At 35.6% G+C, this 18,004-nt stretch overlaps 2 protein-coding genes across 2 annotated transcripts; both read right to left on the bottom strand.

Moving 5' to 3' along the window:
- Positions 1 to 5,927: 5,927 nt before the first annotated feature.
- Positions 5,928 to 7,086, bottom strand: LOTGIDRAFT_164371 (hypothetical protein; the record flags this gene model as incomplete). Its single annotated transcript, XM_009060899.1, has 2 exons — positions 5,928 to 6,493; positions 7,038 to 7,086. The coding sequence occupies 2 exons, from the start codon at positions 7,084 to 7,086 to the stop codon at positions 5,928 to 5,930; spliced, it is 615 nt and encodes a 204-aa protein (XP_009059147.1).
- Positions 7,087 to 11,737: 4,651 nt separating this feature from the next.
- Positions 11,738 to 14,631, bottom strand: LOTGIDRAFT_233891 (hypothetical protein; the record flags this gene model as incomplete). Its single annotated transcript, XM_009060898.1, has 3 exons — positions 14,604 to 14,631; positions 12,701 to 13,356; positions 11,738 to 11,984 (listed from the first exon to the last, which is right to left on the bottom strand). Exons 2-3 carry the CDS (start codon positions 13,255 to 13,257, stop codon positions 11,738 to 11,740), a joined length of 804 nt encoding a protein of 267 aa, XP_009059146.1. The 5' UTR covers positions 13,258 to 13,356; positions 14,604 to 14,631.
- Positions 14,632 to 18,004: the final 3,373 nt, after the last annotated feature.

Here is an 18,004-nt window from a genome sequence, read left to right as displayed (position 1 = left end):
TAACAGATCATTTGAAAATAGAGAAATAGATAGTAAAAGTGTTGTTGGTGATGAAGACAAAGACAATGTTAATGTTGATATTATGGGGAAATTAATTAACAAGGACTACTATCAACTTAGTCTACATAGAAATAAATAATTAAACCAAGCCCAATGTCAAAATAATTAGTAAAGTGTTGACTAGAGATGATGTGTGAACATCCTTCCTTTAAATAACTGTGATATAACCCATTTTTTCTGTGACATACAAAACCTTCAAGTTTTTGCATAAATTGTACGAATTAATGCAGCATTTTCTTCATTTAATAGTAAAAATTGTTAAAATTCACATTGTATTTAAAAAGCTACTGAAACCAATGAGCTTGATATTTAAATGTCAAGGATATAAGTAATTTTTAGGTTTGTTATTTATTAAATTGTTAATTATGTTGGTGGTGTATGTATGAAGAAAAGGCTTGTGCCGTTTTTAAAATCTGTTTCCTTCTTGTTTTCCTACTGTTTTTTGCCTTGTTGAACTAATATAACTGTATTGTTAGTTAGGCTATTTCATGTAACTTTTTAAAAATTGCAAAAAAAAAGGTTAAAGTTGATGAAAATATAAAAATAAACTGTGTGTGTGTATATGTTTAATATTTAAGGGTATGTTATTGAGTGCAAAGTTGCATTTCAGTAAATTATCAAGAAATTTTTTTTTTTCTGTCACATTTGATTTGATTTCGGCACAATTTTGTTTCTGTAAGAATTGACTTACAGTGATCGGCATGCCCTTTTCCTGACAGTAACTGATGGTGTAAATTTATTAGATTTACATACTCTTCACTTGTTGCGGATCAATAATTTGTGAATAGACAGATTGGATAGTGAAGACAATCAAGTGTCATGTTTTTACTAGATGATCAATGACATGTCAATATATGACATTGAGATATTTAGATAAAAGATAAAAATCGCCTGGATTAAACTTGATATGGCCTTGCCAATAGTTAAGTTATACCGTACTTGAACGCACATTTTTAAAGCTGAAGTTTCTCGTGTTGGCAAAACTTTTTGAATGATATTATAAAACATGTTCAAAACCGGATCTGTGTTGTATTTTATTAGGTGAAGAAACAGTAGCTGTTAATAAGTTATTTAATTTCGCAAAGTTTTATAGTATATTTAATAATTTGGATATGATACTATATTATAATTATTAATATTATTCATTATTTATATTCAATATCATAATTATTATAACTTACTTGGTTTGCACACTGAAGAGATGTAGAGTTAATTTGTTTTTTCAAGGGTGAGGTTATAATATTGTCATAATATTCATTCACACAAATAAAACCTTAATAGCATAAATAATTTGAAATAGTGAAATCTAGGTTACTGAATTCTCTATTTACATGTATATGTATTTCTTTGTGTTTTTTTTTTAGATTGCCTGTGGTTTTATTCATTCTCTAATGGGAATGAGTATATTGTTATATAGGCTCAGGTACTTGCTTATATCTTTACTTGTTAGTTAACTTAATATAACTATTAATTACTTAGGTCATTTGTACCAATTTATTGCATCTTTTGTTTTCTTCTGGTGAAGTTTGTTGAGCAGGGCTAACATTTGGTATCAGAGTATCAGACTCTGCTGGTAAAGAGAAGGAAATTGTCTTTAAAATTTGAATAGAGCAGGTACCAGGTAACACTAGATGCAGGAAGATGACCTATATTTTCTGTAGTGACTAGATCTAAGAGAACAATATTGATCAATATTTCCAATCATTTCAAACAGCTTCACATTAATTTATAGTATCATTAGTCCTCTGTCACAGAGCCATATTTTTATCTATAGTCATTTTGCATGTATGATTCAATGTATCATCTTTTAAATGAAGATTCAGTTCTGGAGAAAATGGTATTTATTTCTATCATTGTATTGCTTGCTACGAATTAGTTGTACCATTTTTCAAACAGACCATTCTCTTACCATGTTGTTAAAGGAAATAATGTTCTCTTTATAGTTCAAGTCACCAGCTTTATTGTGATATTTAAACTTATTATAGACTAGCAAGTACCTCTCCCTATAAACCGTAATTATATGCAGTTCCAAATAAGTTAATAAAGCTGAATTAAGCTTTTGTTTGTATTTGTTTTTTTTGCTTTCTATTACTGCTGTCCAGAGACTGAATAGAAAGACTTACATTGTCCTATCCTTATACATAAAGTCTAATATCCCCAAAAATATCAAATTGACTCCTTAAGTTTGAAATCCCATGTGGGTCTTAAATATATATGCAAATAGTCTACAGAGGTACTATTAATGTACGAAAATCGCATAATTCCTTGAAAAAAACTTCAAACTTGGAATTTTACTCACTTTCTATATATTATACCTTTTCTATATATCACAGAGTAACTTTCGAAAATTCAAGATGAACATGGATTTGAATAGTCAAATTTCAACGGTGAGCTGTGGATACTATTACTGTTTGGCTCAGCTATATCCTATACTGACCCAAGTATCTGTACATCAATAGATTTTCAGGGCAATAGGTTTTTTTTTAATACTAGGTTCGCCATGTTGATACGGCGTAATGTCTGGATTGCTCATTTAAATGGTGACGTCACTGGGTCAAAGTTTATTGAACACCTAGAAACTTTAACTCTTTATACTTGTATTTAATCATTACATTTATAAAACCAGTTACTGATCTGTTGAAAAATGTCTTCAATTGATAAAATTCAAAAAAGAAGCTGAACTTTCACTAGTTTCATGTTTTAGTAGAAATTTATCTAACTCCTTATCATAACGAACTGATGTCAGAATGTCTCGTGGTTTTATTTTGTAATCTGTAGCTTGCCGTGCTGCTAAATCCATCATTTCAGCTATTACATATTCAATCACTCCAGCCAGGTACATAGCTCCACCACGAGAGACGTCTAGTTTTGTACACCTTCTGAAGTTGTGCTGAATAAAGCATGGTTTCATAATAAGTTTCGCCTGTTTACTCATGTTGGTGAAACCTTGTACTTCCTGAAAGAAATAGCATCAGTATCACAATATTTAATATAGGCCTACATATTCTATAAGAGTCATAACTTACAGGGAGTAAGGTATATTGACATCACATCTTTACTTTGTAAAACTATTTCAAGATCACAATCTGCAACCGTATAGTAAGGCTACTTCAAATATACATGTATATATATATACTCATTGGCCTTAATTCAATCTCACCGAGAAGGTGCAGGATTTGAGTTTAGCACTTAAAATAGAAAAAAAGCCAAATTTTTTGCTATTCTAAGTTAAAAACATCTTTGATTTTAGCTAAGTAGTATAGGTAGTGGGCTTGCAACATTTCTAAATGCTACTGATGTAGGCTATCATCTTCAGAGCTGGCAATAGTTCTAAGTACATAAGCTACTATTGTAACATCTTTTAGGGTTAGGTTGAGAGCTTTTGTCACTAGAGTTATAGGTTGTTTAGGGTTAAGTTGAGGGCTTGCAACAGTTATAATTACAGAAGCTACAATAATGTAATATCTTTAAATAGCCTTCGGGATAGGGTTAACACCAATTTTAAATACAGTGGTGTAACCTATTTTCGTGTATATAAGGATTCAACACAGAATTTCGTCAAAGTTAAAAAAAAAACCGAAATTGTATGTCTTAGATGTTTCCTCAGATATTCTACAAAATAATTAAAATTGGATTGTTTCGATTTTCTTTATGAATCCCTCACTTTGACCCATATTTCAAGAGTAACCAACTCGACAACGGCGGCAAAATCCGTCACCTATTTTCGTGTACAATGTTTGGTCTATAAATAAGTCTAGAAAAACACGTTGTATGGATACCGAGTGGTATAATTAACTTCTCTTAGTATTTATCTTTAATATTAATTCATTATAACTAGTGACAATTCCTTCAAAGAACTATGATTTGAATAAAAATAGATACGTAGCGTGATTTATTGCTAAAAGTCATTGAAACAACAAAAAAATACGGCCCTCATTGTGTTCCATAGAATTTTTCTGCTGACACGGAATCCGCTACAGTTGATCACGTGACTGCATTCATTGGACTACATTCTAGCAGACGACACTTGGAATTCCGATTACACCTTGGGATTATAAGAAAATTTAGCCGATAAAAAATTGTGATGTTTGGTAATAACTGAAATCCGCCTTTTTGTATTTGTCAAATGATACACTAATACATTTAACCTTGCTTGAAACTACTGGATTCATTCTACTAGCTGACATTGTACAGATAACCCATGTTTATCAAAACAAGCAAATGCGGATGTCACGCGATGTCGCACAAATAAATTATTAATCATTTCCGGAGATGCACGAAAAATAGGTTAGCACGAAATTAGGTTACTTGACTGTACATAAGTTACTTTTTATTAGCAGAATAGGTATTTAAGGGACAGATGCTCTATTTTTGTTGTTGACTAATCGTACCTTCCTTTTAGAAACGGGACATGAAGGTGCAGGATCTGAGTTTCGCACTTAAAATAGAAAATAGCTCGAGAATAGAGCCTAAATAGCCTCTATTTTAAGAATCAGAATAGAAAATCATTTGAATTTTTCTTTTGTCAAAATCCATGAGCAAGATTCAAGCCTTTAAGTGTTCACGAGCTAAAAATTGAAAGCGTTTTGAAGGACAAGGACTAGAGTTCACCCTTGGGTGATAACAAACACTCACACCAAGTTCCGTCAAAATCCATCAAGAATTGTGACTTCTGGAGTGTTTACGAGCAATTTAGGACGGACGGACATGGGTAACGCCAATATACGCCCCTTCCGTTTTATTTGAGCGTATAAAAAGACATACATAGAAATAAAACGTTAAAATCCTGGGGTATTTTCGACGGAATAATACTATTTTCGTACTACTCCTGGAGACTATTTACATATGTCCAGGCTTTGAAATAATTTCAATCATTTTCTATAATAGCATGGAGAAATAAAAATAGCCGGAAAAAAGCTTTAGATTTTCTAAATAAATTTTAATATCTAGCTTTATTCATAAATAGTTGAAAATAGCAGAGTTTTAGCTAAGAATAGATACAAAATAGCAGACTATACGTATAACACTTAAAAGAACTTCAATCTTTTTTAGTTAGCCGAAAATAGAAAAGCTGAGACAATAATTTTCAAGATTTTATAAAATAGCTTCCATATAGCTATTTTAAAAAAATATTAGAAACTGTTAAAAGAAATTAAGATACACACTCACACCCTGCCTGCATGTTCTTGCTATATCCAGCATCCGTGTAGTCCTGTTGTTTTCATACACCGAACTGTCAGCATTCTGCTTTGCTTTTTTAACTGTGAAGAATTTAACCAATCAAAATTGTGGACTAACCGACCTTAGTGTGTCATCGATACATACAAAATTTTCGACGAACGTTGATCAACATCTGGACGTACCAACATTCACATTTCATCATTTCTATATTTAGATCACACCAATGAAAAGGGGATATGTAACAGGTCAAGCAATTGGCCCCTGTTCAGGGTCAAGGGCATTAAGATGGTCAGTTATAATGGGATGATCAATGCTAAGAAGTTTTGGCCAAGGGCCAAGAAAGGATCCTTAACTGTGTAAGCCTACCTAAGTTGTTATCCTTGTAAAATATAGTCGAGTCCTCGTTTCTTTCTTTCATTCTAACTGAATAATAATAGGCCTTATATAACATGTTATGTAACAGATTATCTAATGTCATTTAAATTCATAAAAAGCTCCTTCGCACTTCAACTTTAAAGTTTTTCTGTGTCACAAATTTACACTTTTCAAATTTAGAAATAATATTAAGACAACTCATGCACAGATTAAATGTATGAATACATACTCGAACGCAATAGAAACGGAAGTCTACAGATGCAGTATACATGATATTTATTAACACAGTTGAACCAAAAAATGATTAGCAGTTACTCAAAACACAGAGAGGCAAGAAGCAACAATGATTTAATATTTTCAAGTATGCGCAATAAGAAAGTTTTCTTCAATGGCATCAAAATCCACCCTATTCCAGAATACTCGAATACAGTGGTAAAGTCCCTTGAATTGTCAGACAAATTAAGAGACAAAACATCATCACTAAAGCTACTGTCTGGTGATGAATCACTTGTACCAGACTCAAATCCAATTTTGATTTTGATCTTGCTTTTCTTATTATTATATGGTGTTTTGAACAAATCTGTCGTTAGAACGTTTAGATTGAAGCCAGGTGTATGTTTGGATCGATAATAATATTTTTCATCATCAACATAATTATCATTATCATCATAATCATCATCGTCTTCAGTGTTGTAGACATCACCGACTTCACCGGCGTTGTTTTCGGTATCATCATCGTCGTCTTTGGTGTTGTAGATATCGTCATCGTTATTATCATAATAAGGAATGTTTTCGTTATTGTTTTTGGCATATGAGGACCAATCAATTTCAGGTTCGATCGAATTATTAGATTGGTTATATGAAACATCATAGTAATCTAATAAAACACAAAAGCATTATTATTAGTTCCTTAAATCAACCACAAACCAATCTATTTCTTATTAATTCAATCAGTCTTGAGAGCTATTGATGAAATGGGTCAATAGAAAGAATCAAAACCAGAAGTGCGCAGATCCAACGTGATTATTTTTGGATTGGATGGTTGTATGTGTGCGAAATTTGATCCCCAAAAAAAAATTGTCTAATTCTCAACGTTTTCTAACTGGCAAACCACAGACCCTATACAAATAATCTTAAACCTTCAATTCGGTGGGAAATGTCAGGATATCGCTTTTCTTCTCAAAATTTCCTAGGCGAGATCCCATAGACCCATTACATATAATCTTGAATCTTAAATTCGCTGGGAAATGTCAGGAATTTGCGTTTCACGGCGTCTAATTCTCAAAATTTTCTTCTGATGGTCCCACAAATAAACCTTAAATTCGCCAGGAATTAGCGTTTCAGCGAGTCAAATTTTCTAGAGGAGGTCTCCAGAAGTAGGCTGGCTATGGGCCTGTTTCTAATACCTGTGATATACATACCTTTCACACCCATATCACCGTTTTCTGTCTGCATCCACATATTTGTCATATAGGCTAATATGTTTTCAACATGATAGGCCTAATCTCAAACTAAAATTAGTAAAAATATTAGACAATATCATAGGCAATATTGTCTACATTTCTAATGACAATGGTTTTAAAATACAGCCTATTCCTTTTTTATATTTTGAGAAAAACATTTTGAAGACAGATCAGTTAAAAAAAATGATGTGGGCCTACGGAACTTTCAATTCGTGCTCAATTGGTTTCATTTGGCTACGGGGGCCTATAAGGATGCAGGATTTAAGCATTTTATGTTCCAAATCTTTTGTTCGGATAGCATGACTTCTGATGGTATAAGAGTTAAAAGCTAAAGGCCTACTTGTAGTCTTAGTTCTGTGTCTTAAGCCTACCTGGCTGATGAAGATATGAATTTTAGTCTAAGGCGGGATTTACGTCAAGTGTCAACGATGACGTCATGCAAATGACGTAAGCGTAAGCCATAACTGACTTTCTGCTTTTTTCCTTTTTAAAAAATGATATTTCAAAACTAGGGATAACCCTAAACGCTTTGCGCCCTCTTATGCAAACATTTTCATGGCAGAATGGGAAAGAGAAGTTTCACTCCTCTGTCCCAAACTACCAATTTTTTATGTAAGATTTCTTGATGATATTTTCTTAATTTGGACTTATACAATAGATGAATTTTGGGAATATTTTGATACTCTCAATAGCCACCACCCTTCTGTAAAATTAACTTCTAATATTAGCGACAAACAGATTGATTTTCTAGACACCACAGTTTTTAAAGATACCAATTTTCATGAAACCAATCAATTAGATATTAAAGTTTTTTTCAAGCCCACTGATACTCACCAACTTTTATTCAAATCATCTTTTCATCCTAAACATACCTTTTCTGGCATTATAAAGTCGCAGATCTTGAGATTTCACCGAATTTGTACGCGCAAGAAGGACTTCGAGGAGGCTTGTTCAATTGTTTTCCAAAAATTGCGCGAACGTGGATATTCTAGAAGGTTCTTGAGAGGTATTAAAAGCTCAACCGTTGCTGAAATCTCTGCTAAAAATAATTCGATTCTTTTGCCAATACCAAATTCTTCAGTTTATCCTTGTAACAACCCTCGCTGTCAAACCTGTCCCTTCATTTTACCAACAAATTCTTTCCGAAATAGACGCACAGATTCCATATTTCAAGTAAATGAAAAACTCAACTGCAACAGCAAAAATATCATTTATCTCATTTCTTGCACAAAATGTGACGAGCAATACGTTGGGGAGACAAAAAATTCGTTAAGGGTCCGTTTCAATCATCATAAGTCTGACATCAACTTAAAAAAAATTAATAAAACCGTTTCAAAACACTTCAATCAACCCGATCACCAATTAACAGACCTGAAAATTATTCCCATTGAACAGATATACGAACAACCTGGCATTGATACAAAGAAAATTCGACTCATTCGCGAAAATTATTGGATAAACAAATTACAAACCATGCATCCTTTGGGAATGAACATCCAAGTTGATTTCCAAATTATACCTTTTGTTATTCAATACAACAACACAGCTGGTCAAGTTCCCCGAATAATTATCCGTCTTTACAAAGAATTGCAGGGAAAATTTCCAACAGTCTTTACAAATGATTTAGTTATCGCCTATACCCGTAATAAAAATCTAAATGATATCTTAGTCCGTGGTAGATAGGTTTAGTACATTTCTTTTAACTAATATTTCTTATTTATGATAACTTGCAATTGAAGAGTTTCCTCGCAAAAATATCATACATGTATACTATTTTCACTTAATAAATTATATATATTCACCAGTGAAAATGTTTATTATGATTTCCATGGTTATTAATGTTCCTGTTGGAACCAGTATTCTTCTTATATATTTCAGATTCGGAAGATAATGGATTTGCACTTCAAATATTCTATATCATTCTTTTAAACTAACTTCACAAACATTGCTCTATCACTAGAGGTTACGACTACATGCTTGTGCCTGTGCTTTCGTAACATTGCTTAACCGCAATATTACAACCTTAAATTCCCAACAATAACCCTAGGGCTAACCCTCGCTAACCCTCACTAACCCTAGGTCTTGGTGTCCTATAGTGGTATGCGCACTTGCGAGGCGAGTGCCAGTTTTTTGCTGAGTCAAATACCGTCATCTATCATTTTAATTATACACACAAGGCCTGTGAAATCTAAATCGTCCACTTTAACCCCTTTGGTACCACTGCGGGGCTATAAATTGTTTCGGGCCCATTTAAACCCCTGTGTCATTCTTTTTTCCGGACCATTTTGTGGTGAGAAGATAAGCAACCTAAATCCTAGGGTAAAAACTCACTAGAAACCTAGCTCTCGGTGGCCTAGTGGTTTGATGACTTTCATGTCCAGGGTTCGAATCCCAGTTGTATCCCTTTTAAAAATTCAAGCCAATCACCGTCTTATCTATCATTATACAGAGGCCTGTTAAATCTAGAATGGCCTAACCCAAGGCTTGATCAAATCGTCCAGTTTAACCCCTTTGAAACCACTTTATAATAATGAAGTTTATTAGCATCTGAATAAAATTGTAGAATATAAAGGATTTGTCTACTTATTATCAGCAAAATGGAAGAGACTTTGAACAGTCCAGAAAAGAGGAGCCAGTAGGGTCTGGGAAACATGGCTCTGTATCGCTAGGTATAAATCCACCCTATTCGGCATCGGTGGCTCGAAAAGGAGGGTAGGGGGCGTGGTGCCTATGGATAATGCCAAAGAAAAAACAGAAGAAAAATAGAGAAAGGAAATAGACAAGATAGCTTGTCTGGCAAGGTTATATCCGCCCATTGAGACTAACGTATCATTATAATTGGTCAAAAAGAATGGCACAATTGTACCTTTAATGCAAAAATGAAATGCAGGGTTCGTCCCCTTTTTTACTAGGGGTAGCATGACACCAGTCCCCAACCCCCCCTCCCCTCCAAATAAAAAATTTGCAGTCCCGGCTAATTCTTAATAAATGTAGTCTAGATTTTCTTTCATCTTTTTCTTTATAGCGATCAAATACTGTGCTACTTGATTGGCCTACATTCTATATGGACGAAAGGTATTAATTAATCTGATTCAGAACTTGTAGATAGAAATAAAAAGAATATTTTCTTCCAAGCTGTCAATAGCCGCTCATATAAGCTGTAATACACAAAAAAAATGTCATCTTATTAGTTTCTGCATAAAACCAAAAATAAATCTATATCTTTAATCTTCAAGGGATTGTAAAGAGGTTTTCTAGTCTTTTTATGAGCTTATGTAACCGGGGACACCTTTGACTTCTATTCTTCGTCCAATACCTGTGGTTTTTGCAATTGCTGAAGGAGTTATTCGAAAACTAAGTTGCTCTCGCAAGAGAATTCGTAACCATGATATCACCAGACCACAATAACATAATAATATATGTAATCTCCCCTTACAAGATGGCGGCATTTTAACTAAAAATCGACGACTCGTTCACATTTTGCTTCGCCGTTGCCTAACATAACTGTTTATTACAACATACATTGCTTAGTTTTAACGGAATGGAAGATTTGTATGATATTTGTGCGTTGTGCGAACATTTGGTAAATCAAGTTAGCTTCCAGTAGTACTAGACTGTATTCAAAACCAGCCATTGTAGGCCTATCATAAATAAGGATATTTAGCCCTCTGGCACAATTATCATACATCTCTTCTTATCCGTTAAAACTAAGCAATGTAAGTTGTGATAAAGAAGTCATATCCCCGATACACATAGAAAGGATAAAAAACTTCTTTAAATCCGTTTAAGTAATTTTCCACTTGAAAATAATCAGAAATTTAAGATGCTTAATGTATTAATTAGCATGATGTAAATCTATATATTAATTCATTCACACAAAATAATCAACTGTAGTATGATCTACATTGTTAAATATACCTAAATGTAATTAGGGTGAAATATATACATACCGCCTTGCGAACACAAATAACCAGTTGTTGTTTCTTCTGCATCCCCATATTTATATATAGCGTCCTTTATTGATGTATGTAGTAATCTTGTGAATAGGACAATCACAAACTAAAAGCATTCAAAAGATATTGGACAATTTGTAATGTTGTCATTATGATAAAATCAAAAATAAAGATCATTAAAATATTGAGATCTGATATTGGTATTAAAACAGATATACAGTGAATGTGAATGAATGAATACTCATAATTTGTTGAATTGGCATCACTTGAATATTTTGTCTTGGGTGAAATAAGTAGTGTTCAAAAAGAAAGTCTGCATGTTGCAAATTAGTCAAATTGTGTAGAGAGCAAGTGCTTTCCCATATAGCCCCTTCTTAATTCGTCTCTAAACCATTTCTGTTTCGACCCTTTCAAATAGGCCCTAAAATATGCCCCTTTCCCGCATTTCATCCATTATCATTTCGCCCCTTCCCACTCCGCCCCTGTAAGTTTTTATAATTTGTGCCCCCTTCCATTTCGTCCTATCTTTTATAAATGTCCCACTTTCTCGTTTCGTCCCTTACCACCTCATCCCTTTTCGTCTCCACTCTTCGCACTAAGCCCCAACTTTTTTTTTATAAATTGGGCACATAAAACAGGTGCTTTTTCCTGGTTTCAATTTGTCATCGAATTTGAGTCTTTCACTAGTATGAAAGTAACCATAAACTATACCTGCACAACTGCGAGACCTAAAACAATATTTGCCATATAATTCATCATGTTGTGACCATAAAATTCGACCAAGGCATGTCGACATCCCTTTAAATTGAGAGTTATATCTTTTTCGAAGTCATATTTATAATGCTTAGCATTATTCAATACATGGTGATTAATACATGGTCTTGCTACATTGACTTTACAGCAGCTGAACGGTACGTCATCATTGACATATTCTCTTTTTGCATCTATTCCTCTGTAAAAAAAAAAATAGCTTACACCGTTATTACCGTAAAATCACAATTTTATACAAGAATAAAGGCATTATTGTAGGCATTGCAAATGCATTTGACAATGACCACATTCTCTTGTTATATCTATATCAATGGACTGTGATTTTAAGTATGAATGTTCATGGCAGCCAATGGAATCCCTGATGGTCTGAGACAGCCAATCATATCGCCAATGGGCTTCAGGAAAAATTTAATAATTTTCACTACTCGCCAATCGATTTAAAGTGATACTGTCTTAGAATGAACATAAAATTTAAGTTCTCAAGAATGATCAATATGAGTGTTGTATTCATTAGTGAACTTAGCTGGTGTGATAAAGTTACAACAGAATCCCTGGAAAATCTGGAAAATTGTTAAAAATAAGTAATTATCTAAAAACGCTTAATCTAATATATCATAAGTCGTGAATGATACACATGAATGATTTCCATAAAATACCTCTAGTCCGACATATATCTGATCCTACTCAGTTCCATAGAGCTGACGATATCTTATATGTACACATCTGTACGTCTGAGGAACGAGGAACTGGATAGGATTAGATTTCTCGGGTTATAATAGTACCGGTATAACTACAGGCCCCTACCCCCTGACATGACACAAAAGCGTCAAACAATATTTCAATTTTTTGATAGACTTTATAGTTAATGGATTGGATACCATGAAAGGCAAAATTTACCTGGGTCTATAACTTGGGTCAGACGGATTGATGAACTCTGATTTTCTCCAAGCAATTTCAAACCAATCTGTAAACCTTGCGCTTCCACAACATTTATAATCAATCTGAAGTTTATCGATTTGCATTTTTACCAGAGGACTTTTCTTATATAACTTCATTGCATTTAATAAACCTCCATGAAAGGATTGGTCCAATTTGTCAATCTGTATGAAACAACCAATAGCCAAGCCAACACAAGCCATTACCAGGATGATTCCTGCGACTATTTCCACACATAGTAGACCCATGCGTGTATACCGACTATTTGGTCGATTCAAAGAAAGCATAACTGATAAACCTATCACATTATGTAACACGGAATAAAGTCCAAACGCCACAAGAATGATTGGAAGTTCAGAGGTATCGAAATTTTCTAAAAGTCGGACTTTATCTTGCACAGCATTGCGAGTATAACTACCAATTACCACAAGCCCCAGAGCTGGTATTACGGATAAGAAAGATAATAGAGCAGTTAAGCAGATCAATCTAAGACGATCATCTTCACTCAGATCACACATTTTTATGTCTTTCTCTACGTTTAATCGAACTTGGTCATCGGTTTTTCCTTGCTACTTCTGCAAAAGTTCTCACGCAACTTCTTCAAAATCTAGTGAAACCTGAAAAGGAAATCTTCAAAGCACTTTTGCTAGAATGTTAGGCCCTATACTGATGTTAGTTTCAGTGGTTTTCATAATTGTTTTGTATATATAGGCCTATAAGCTCATAATTCTTTTTACTCTTTGGGCATAGCTTAGCTCATCTTCACAATGTCAAGCTATTACCTACTATATTGACTGAAATAGCAAACAAGGAATGCAGCTATTTGATCGGATTGTAGGCTACACCGGCTAATACGTCCAATCAGAACCCACGGCGGAAAGGTTGTTTGTAAACTAAACATACAGTGGTGTAACCTATTTCCGTGGATAAGGATTCAACACCGAATTTCGTCAAAGATAAAAAAACGGATTTTTAGATGTTTCCTCAGATATTCTACAAAATAATTAAAATTGGTTTATTTCGATTTTCTTTATGAATCCTTCACTTTGACCCATATTTCATGAGCAACCAACTCGGCAACGGCGGCAGAATGCGTCACCTATTTTCGTTTACGTTTGATCTATAAATAAGTCGAGAAAAAAAAAACACGTTGTATGCATACCGGTTGGTATTATTAACTTCTCTTAGTCTTTATCTTTAATATCAATTCATTATAACTAGTGACAATTCCTTCAAAGAACTACTATTTAAAAAAAAATAGTGACTGACAAAATAAGAGCGTAGTGTGATTTATTGCTAAAAGTCATTGAAACAACATAAGAAAATTGTCCACTTTGTGATCCATAGAAATTTTCTGCTGACACGGAATCCGCTAGTTGATCACGTGACTTCATTCGTAGCACTACATTCTAGCAGACGACACTTGGAATTCCGATTACACCTTGGGATTATAAGAAAATTTAGCCGATAAAAAATTGGTGTTTGGTAATAAGTGAAATCCGCCATTTTGAAGGTTTTTTGTTCACAGACCTATTGTCGAGGCCTCAGATTGGTTGTATTTGCTAGCGTACAATCCAAGAAAATCGCTTCATTTACAAATTTCCATATTATGATACAATAAAGGTGACTATATTGCAGTCAAGGAAAAATACGAAGCCGGTAAGAAGTTCGCAATAGCTTGACAATTTCCTCGGCTTGTTCTTGTATTGGTAGCTAAGCCTTACTCCAGCTCTTTGAAGTTTGAAGTTGACATCTAAAGGCGGAGGAAGGTAATGCAATTGATCAAGGAATCCTGAATGGGGAAATGGAAAGATAAAGGTTGAAAACCCCTGGTCTGAGGCTCTGCTTGTAGTTTTCAGCTTACCTGAGTGTCAGATTTGATTTTTAGTCCATGGCGGAAGTTACGTCAAAAGTAAAAATGACGTCATACAAATGACGTTTACAAGATAGTATTGACTTTCTGCTCTGCTTTTGCTCTCAGGATTTGTCGTTTTCATCATAATTATGTGGAAATTTTTTTTAACATTTTTACTACTGTTCTAGGCCTACACATTAAATCGAGTAGGTCAACTAGGCTAGTGGCGATTTTTAAAAAGTAAATTTGAATAATCCAATTAGAACAGTAGGCGTTGATATATAAAATTTTGAAAAGTAAGCCAAAGACCGTACATCATGTCCTAGTAGAATTTCTTCCCCTTACAGATAGGCCATATTTCAACCTAAAACGTCCTAATTTTGGCTGAACAACATGCCCAGGCCTAGTCTACTTCAAGTAGCCTAAGCTAGTTCCAGTAGGCCTACCCTAGGCCTAGGCTAGGCCTAAGTGATAATCTTTGTTCACAATATTTTTACAGTTGTTGTAAAACTAACTATAAGACCTGGGCTTAATGTGTACGCTAGGGTAGACCGGGGCTGGTATGGTAACATTTAGGCTGCGAATGAAAAACTAACAGGATATTAACTAGAGAATAAGAAAGTCTTTGTAAATAGGCCCCTGGGCCTTCCAACAAACTAATAGTTAAAGTCGAAAATTCAAAGTGCCTTGGTCAAGTTCGGCAACCAAAGATAATCAAAATACAACAGTAGCAGTAGCCTTAATCTAATTAAAATCAAATAACAATTTCGTATCTTTTGTTTTCCATATTTTCAGTGTAGGCCCTATGTTGTGTTTTTGAGAGTCCCCTTTTGATTAACTCACAAGGACGACAAGATGACAAGGTTTTAAGGTTGATTTAATAAAGAAACAGGAACTAAATACAGTGGCAATATCTCATTATTGCTTATAAGTACTATAATGTACAAAACAATGTAGGCTAAGCCACGCTATTTCTCGAATGTTTACATAATCTAGTGGTCACGTGAGCCTTCCATATATTACGGATTTATAACAGATTGAAAACATTCTCTACAACATCTCCCTACTGAAAATAGATGCTAAACTTTAGCATTACAGTCTCTCAATAGGTTTTCGCGGTCTCTTTGATCTTCTTGTCTTGTCTGGTCTGTACTCTGGAACATATGGCACAGTCTTTGGTTTGGTTTGACTCTGAACTTGTGGAGCAAGATCTACATCTAAAATATCCATTGGATGATCTGCCATGAAACCAGAAATATTGTTTAATACATCACCAGGTTCATTGTCTTCCTCAGTTGCATGGCGTGGCTGCAACTGTTCCCAATGTCGTCTCAAGGTATAACCTTGACGTTGAAGCAGCGAGTGCGGGTACCCATCGGGGTTGTCTGTCTCGACGAGGTCTATGGTACAGCGCATACACGGAATCTCCGACCTTATACTGCCTGGTGACCTTGGCGACACCTCCCGAGTTAGTCATCTGAGACTTTGATGAGCAATGTGAGCTGGAGAGGGAAGAAGAGAGTCGATCCTTGTCTGGAGTTCAAAAGTTCACTCGGAGAATATCCACAGGACGTTGGTGTTCTCCGGTACTGCATCAAAAAATCTTGAAGTGCTTGGTTTGGTGGCAGAGAAGACTTCTCGAAACCTTGCTTGAAAGTCTGCACCAAGCGTTCAGCTTCTCCATTAATTGCTGGGTGGTATGGTGCGCCTGTCAGGTGCGTTATCCCACGTTCCTTGCACCAGCTCTTGAATTCTTCAGAGGTGACGGTTGACGCGTTGTCAGTGACTAGCGTGTGAGGGTATCAAAATTAGCAAAGTGTTCTTGCATCAGGTAAATAGTGGCTCTCGAAGACGTGGATGATGTTGGGTGAATGTATGGGTACTTCGAGTAAGCATCTGTTATCACCAGTCAATCTTTACCCATGAAGTTGATTGCATGGTTCAGGTAGCATCCAATGGTGAACTGGGGGCTTGGATGGCTTGTTCTGATGAACACCACACGAGTCACCTCGTCGGCTAGCCATCTCAATAGCTGTATCGATGCCGGGCCAATAGACAGTGGTTCTAGCTAACTGCTTCATACGTTCCATGCCAAAGTGTCTTAAGTGCAACAAATCCAGTATCTTGGACTGCAGACTCTGTGGAATCACCACTCTCGATCCATGGACGAGACATCCATGACAGATGTTTAGTGAGTCCGACAACTTCCGGAACTTGTCGACTTTCATTGATCTCAGCGCTCTTTGGTGGCCAGCCTTCACGGACGTAGCGCATCACACCAGAAATTACTGGATCTTTCTCTGACTCTTTACGAAGGATGTTAGCGTCCACAGGCTGGACCTGAAGACTAAGAACTTTGATGGCACACACCATATCCATATCTTCACTACTTTCCTCCCTGTCAAAATCTATGTCATCTCCAGATGGCAGGCGACTAAGGGCGTCAGCGTTTCCATGGTCCACTGTTTTACGCTATGGTGTAATCAAACTGGTTAAACCATAGGGCCCACAGACATAGTCTGTTAGCCGCCAAAAGTGGTGTCCCTTTCTTAGGACCAAACAGTGAAGTTAAAGGCTTGTGGTCTGTTACCAAAACGAACTGCCTTCCGTACAGGTATTGGTAGAACTTCTGCAAACCGTAAATGATGGATAAGGCTTCCTTGTGGATCTGGCTGTAATTCCTTTGTGAAGCTGTTAAAGTCTTTGACACATTGGAAATTGTGCGCTCACTTCCATCCGGAGAGTGATGAAACAGGACTGCTCCAATTCCAACGTTGGACGCGTCACAAGACAATCCTAATGTTTTGTCTGGATTGAAGTGTACCACGACTTGATCCGAGGCGAGAACCTTCTTCAGCTCTTCAAATGCTGCTTTTTCTTCGTCTCCCCACTTCCAGGGATTTCCTTTCTTAGTGAGGCGGTAGAGTGGTTCAGCAAAAGTAGTCAGATTTTTAATGAACTTGGAGTAAAACTGTACTGAACCAAGGAAAGATTTCAGACTTGAGACGTCAGTAGGTGGTGGCATCTTCAAAACTGCTTTTACCTTTGATCCTTTCGAGATCACCTCAGCCGACAAGGTGTGTCCAAGGTATTCAACGCTTGGTTGTGCGAACAGACACTTGTCACGACGACATCTGAGCAAGTGTTTCAGGTTGTTCAGGTGGTCGCTGGTGTCTTTTCCGCTAACTATCATATCGTCCTGGAAGACAGCAACCCCAGATAGATCACTGGTCAAGTTCTCCATGATCTCCTGAAAGTAACCAGGTGCAGACTTTATTCGAAAAGGAAGTCGATCTTGCAGGAATACCCCACGGTGAGTGCTAAGTGCCAGCCTACGTTGGCTTTCTGGTGCTAGCTTTATCTGGTTGTAGGCATCAGCAAGATCGATCTTGGCGTACCCGAATCCACCT

This window comes from Lottia gigantea, assembly GCF_000327385.1.
Source record: "Lottia gigantea unplaced genomic scaffold LOTGIsca_45, whole genome shotgun sequence".
Lineage (NCBI taxonomy): Eukaryota > Metazoa > Mollusca > Gastropoda > Lottiidae > Lottia > Lottia gigantea.
The sequence above is the reverse complement of the archived record's forward strand: the minus strand, read 5'-3'. Positions and strand labels throughout refer to the sequence as shown.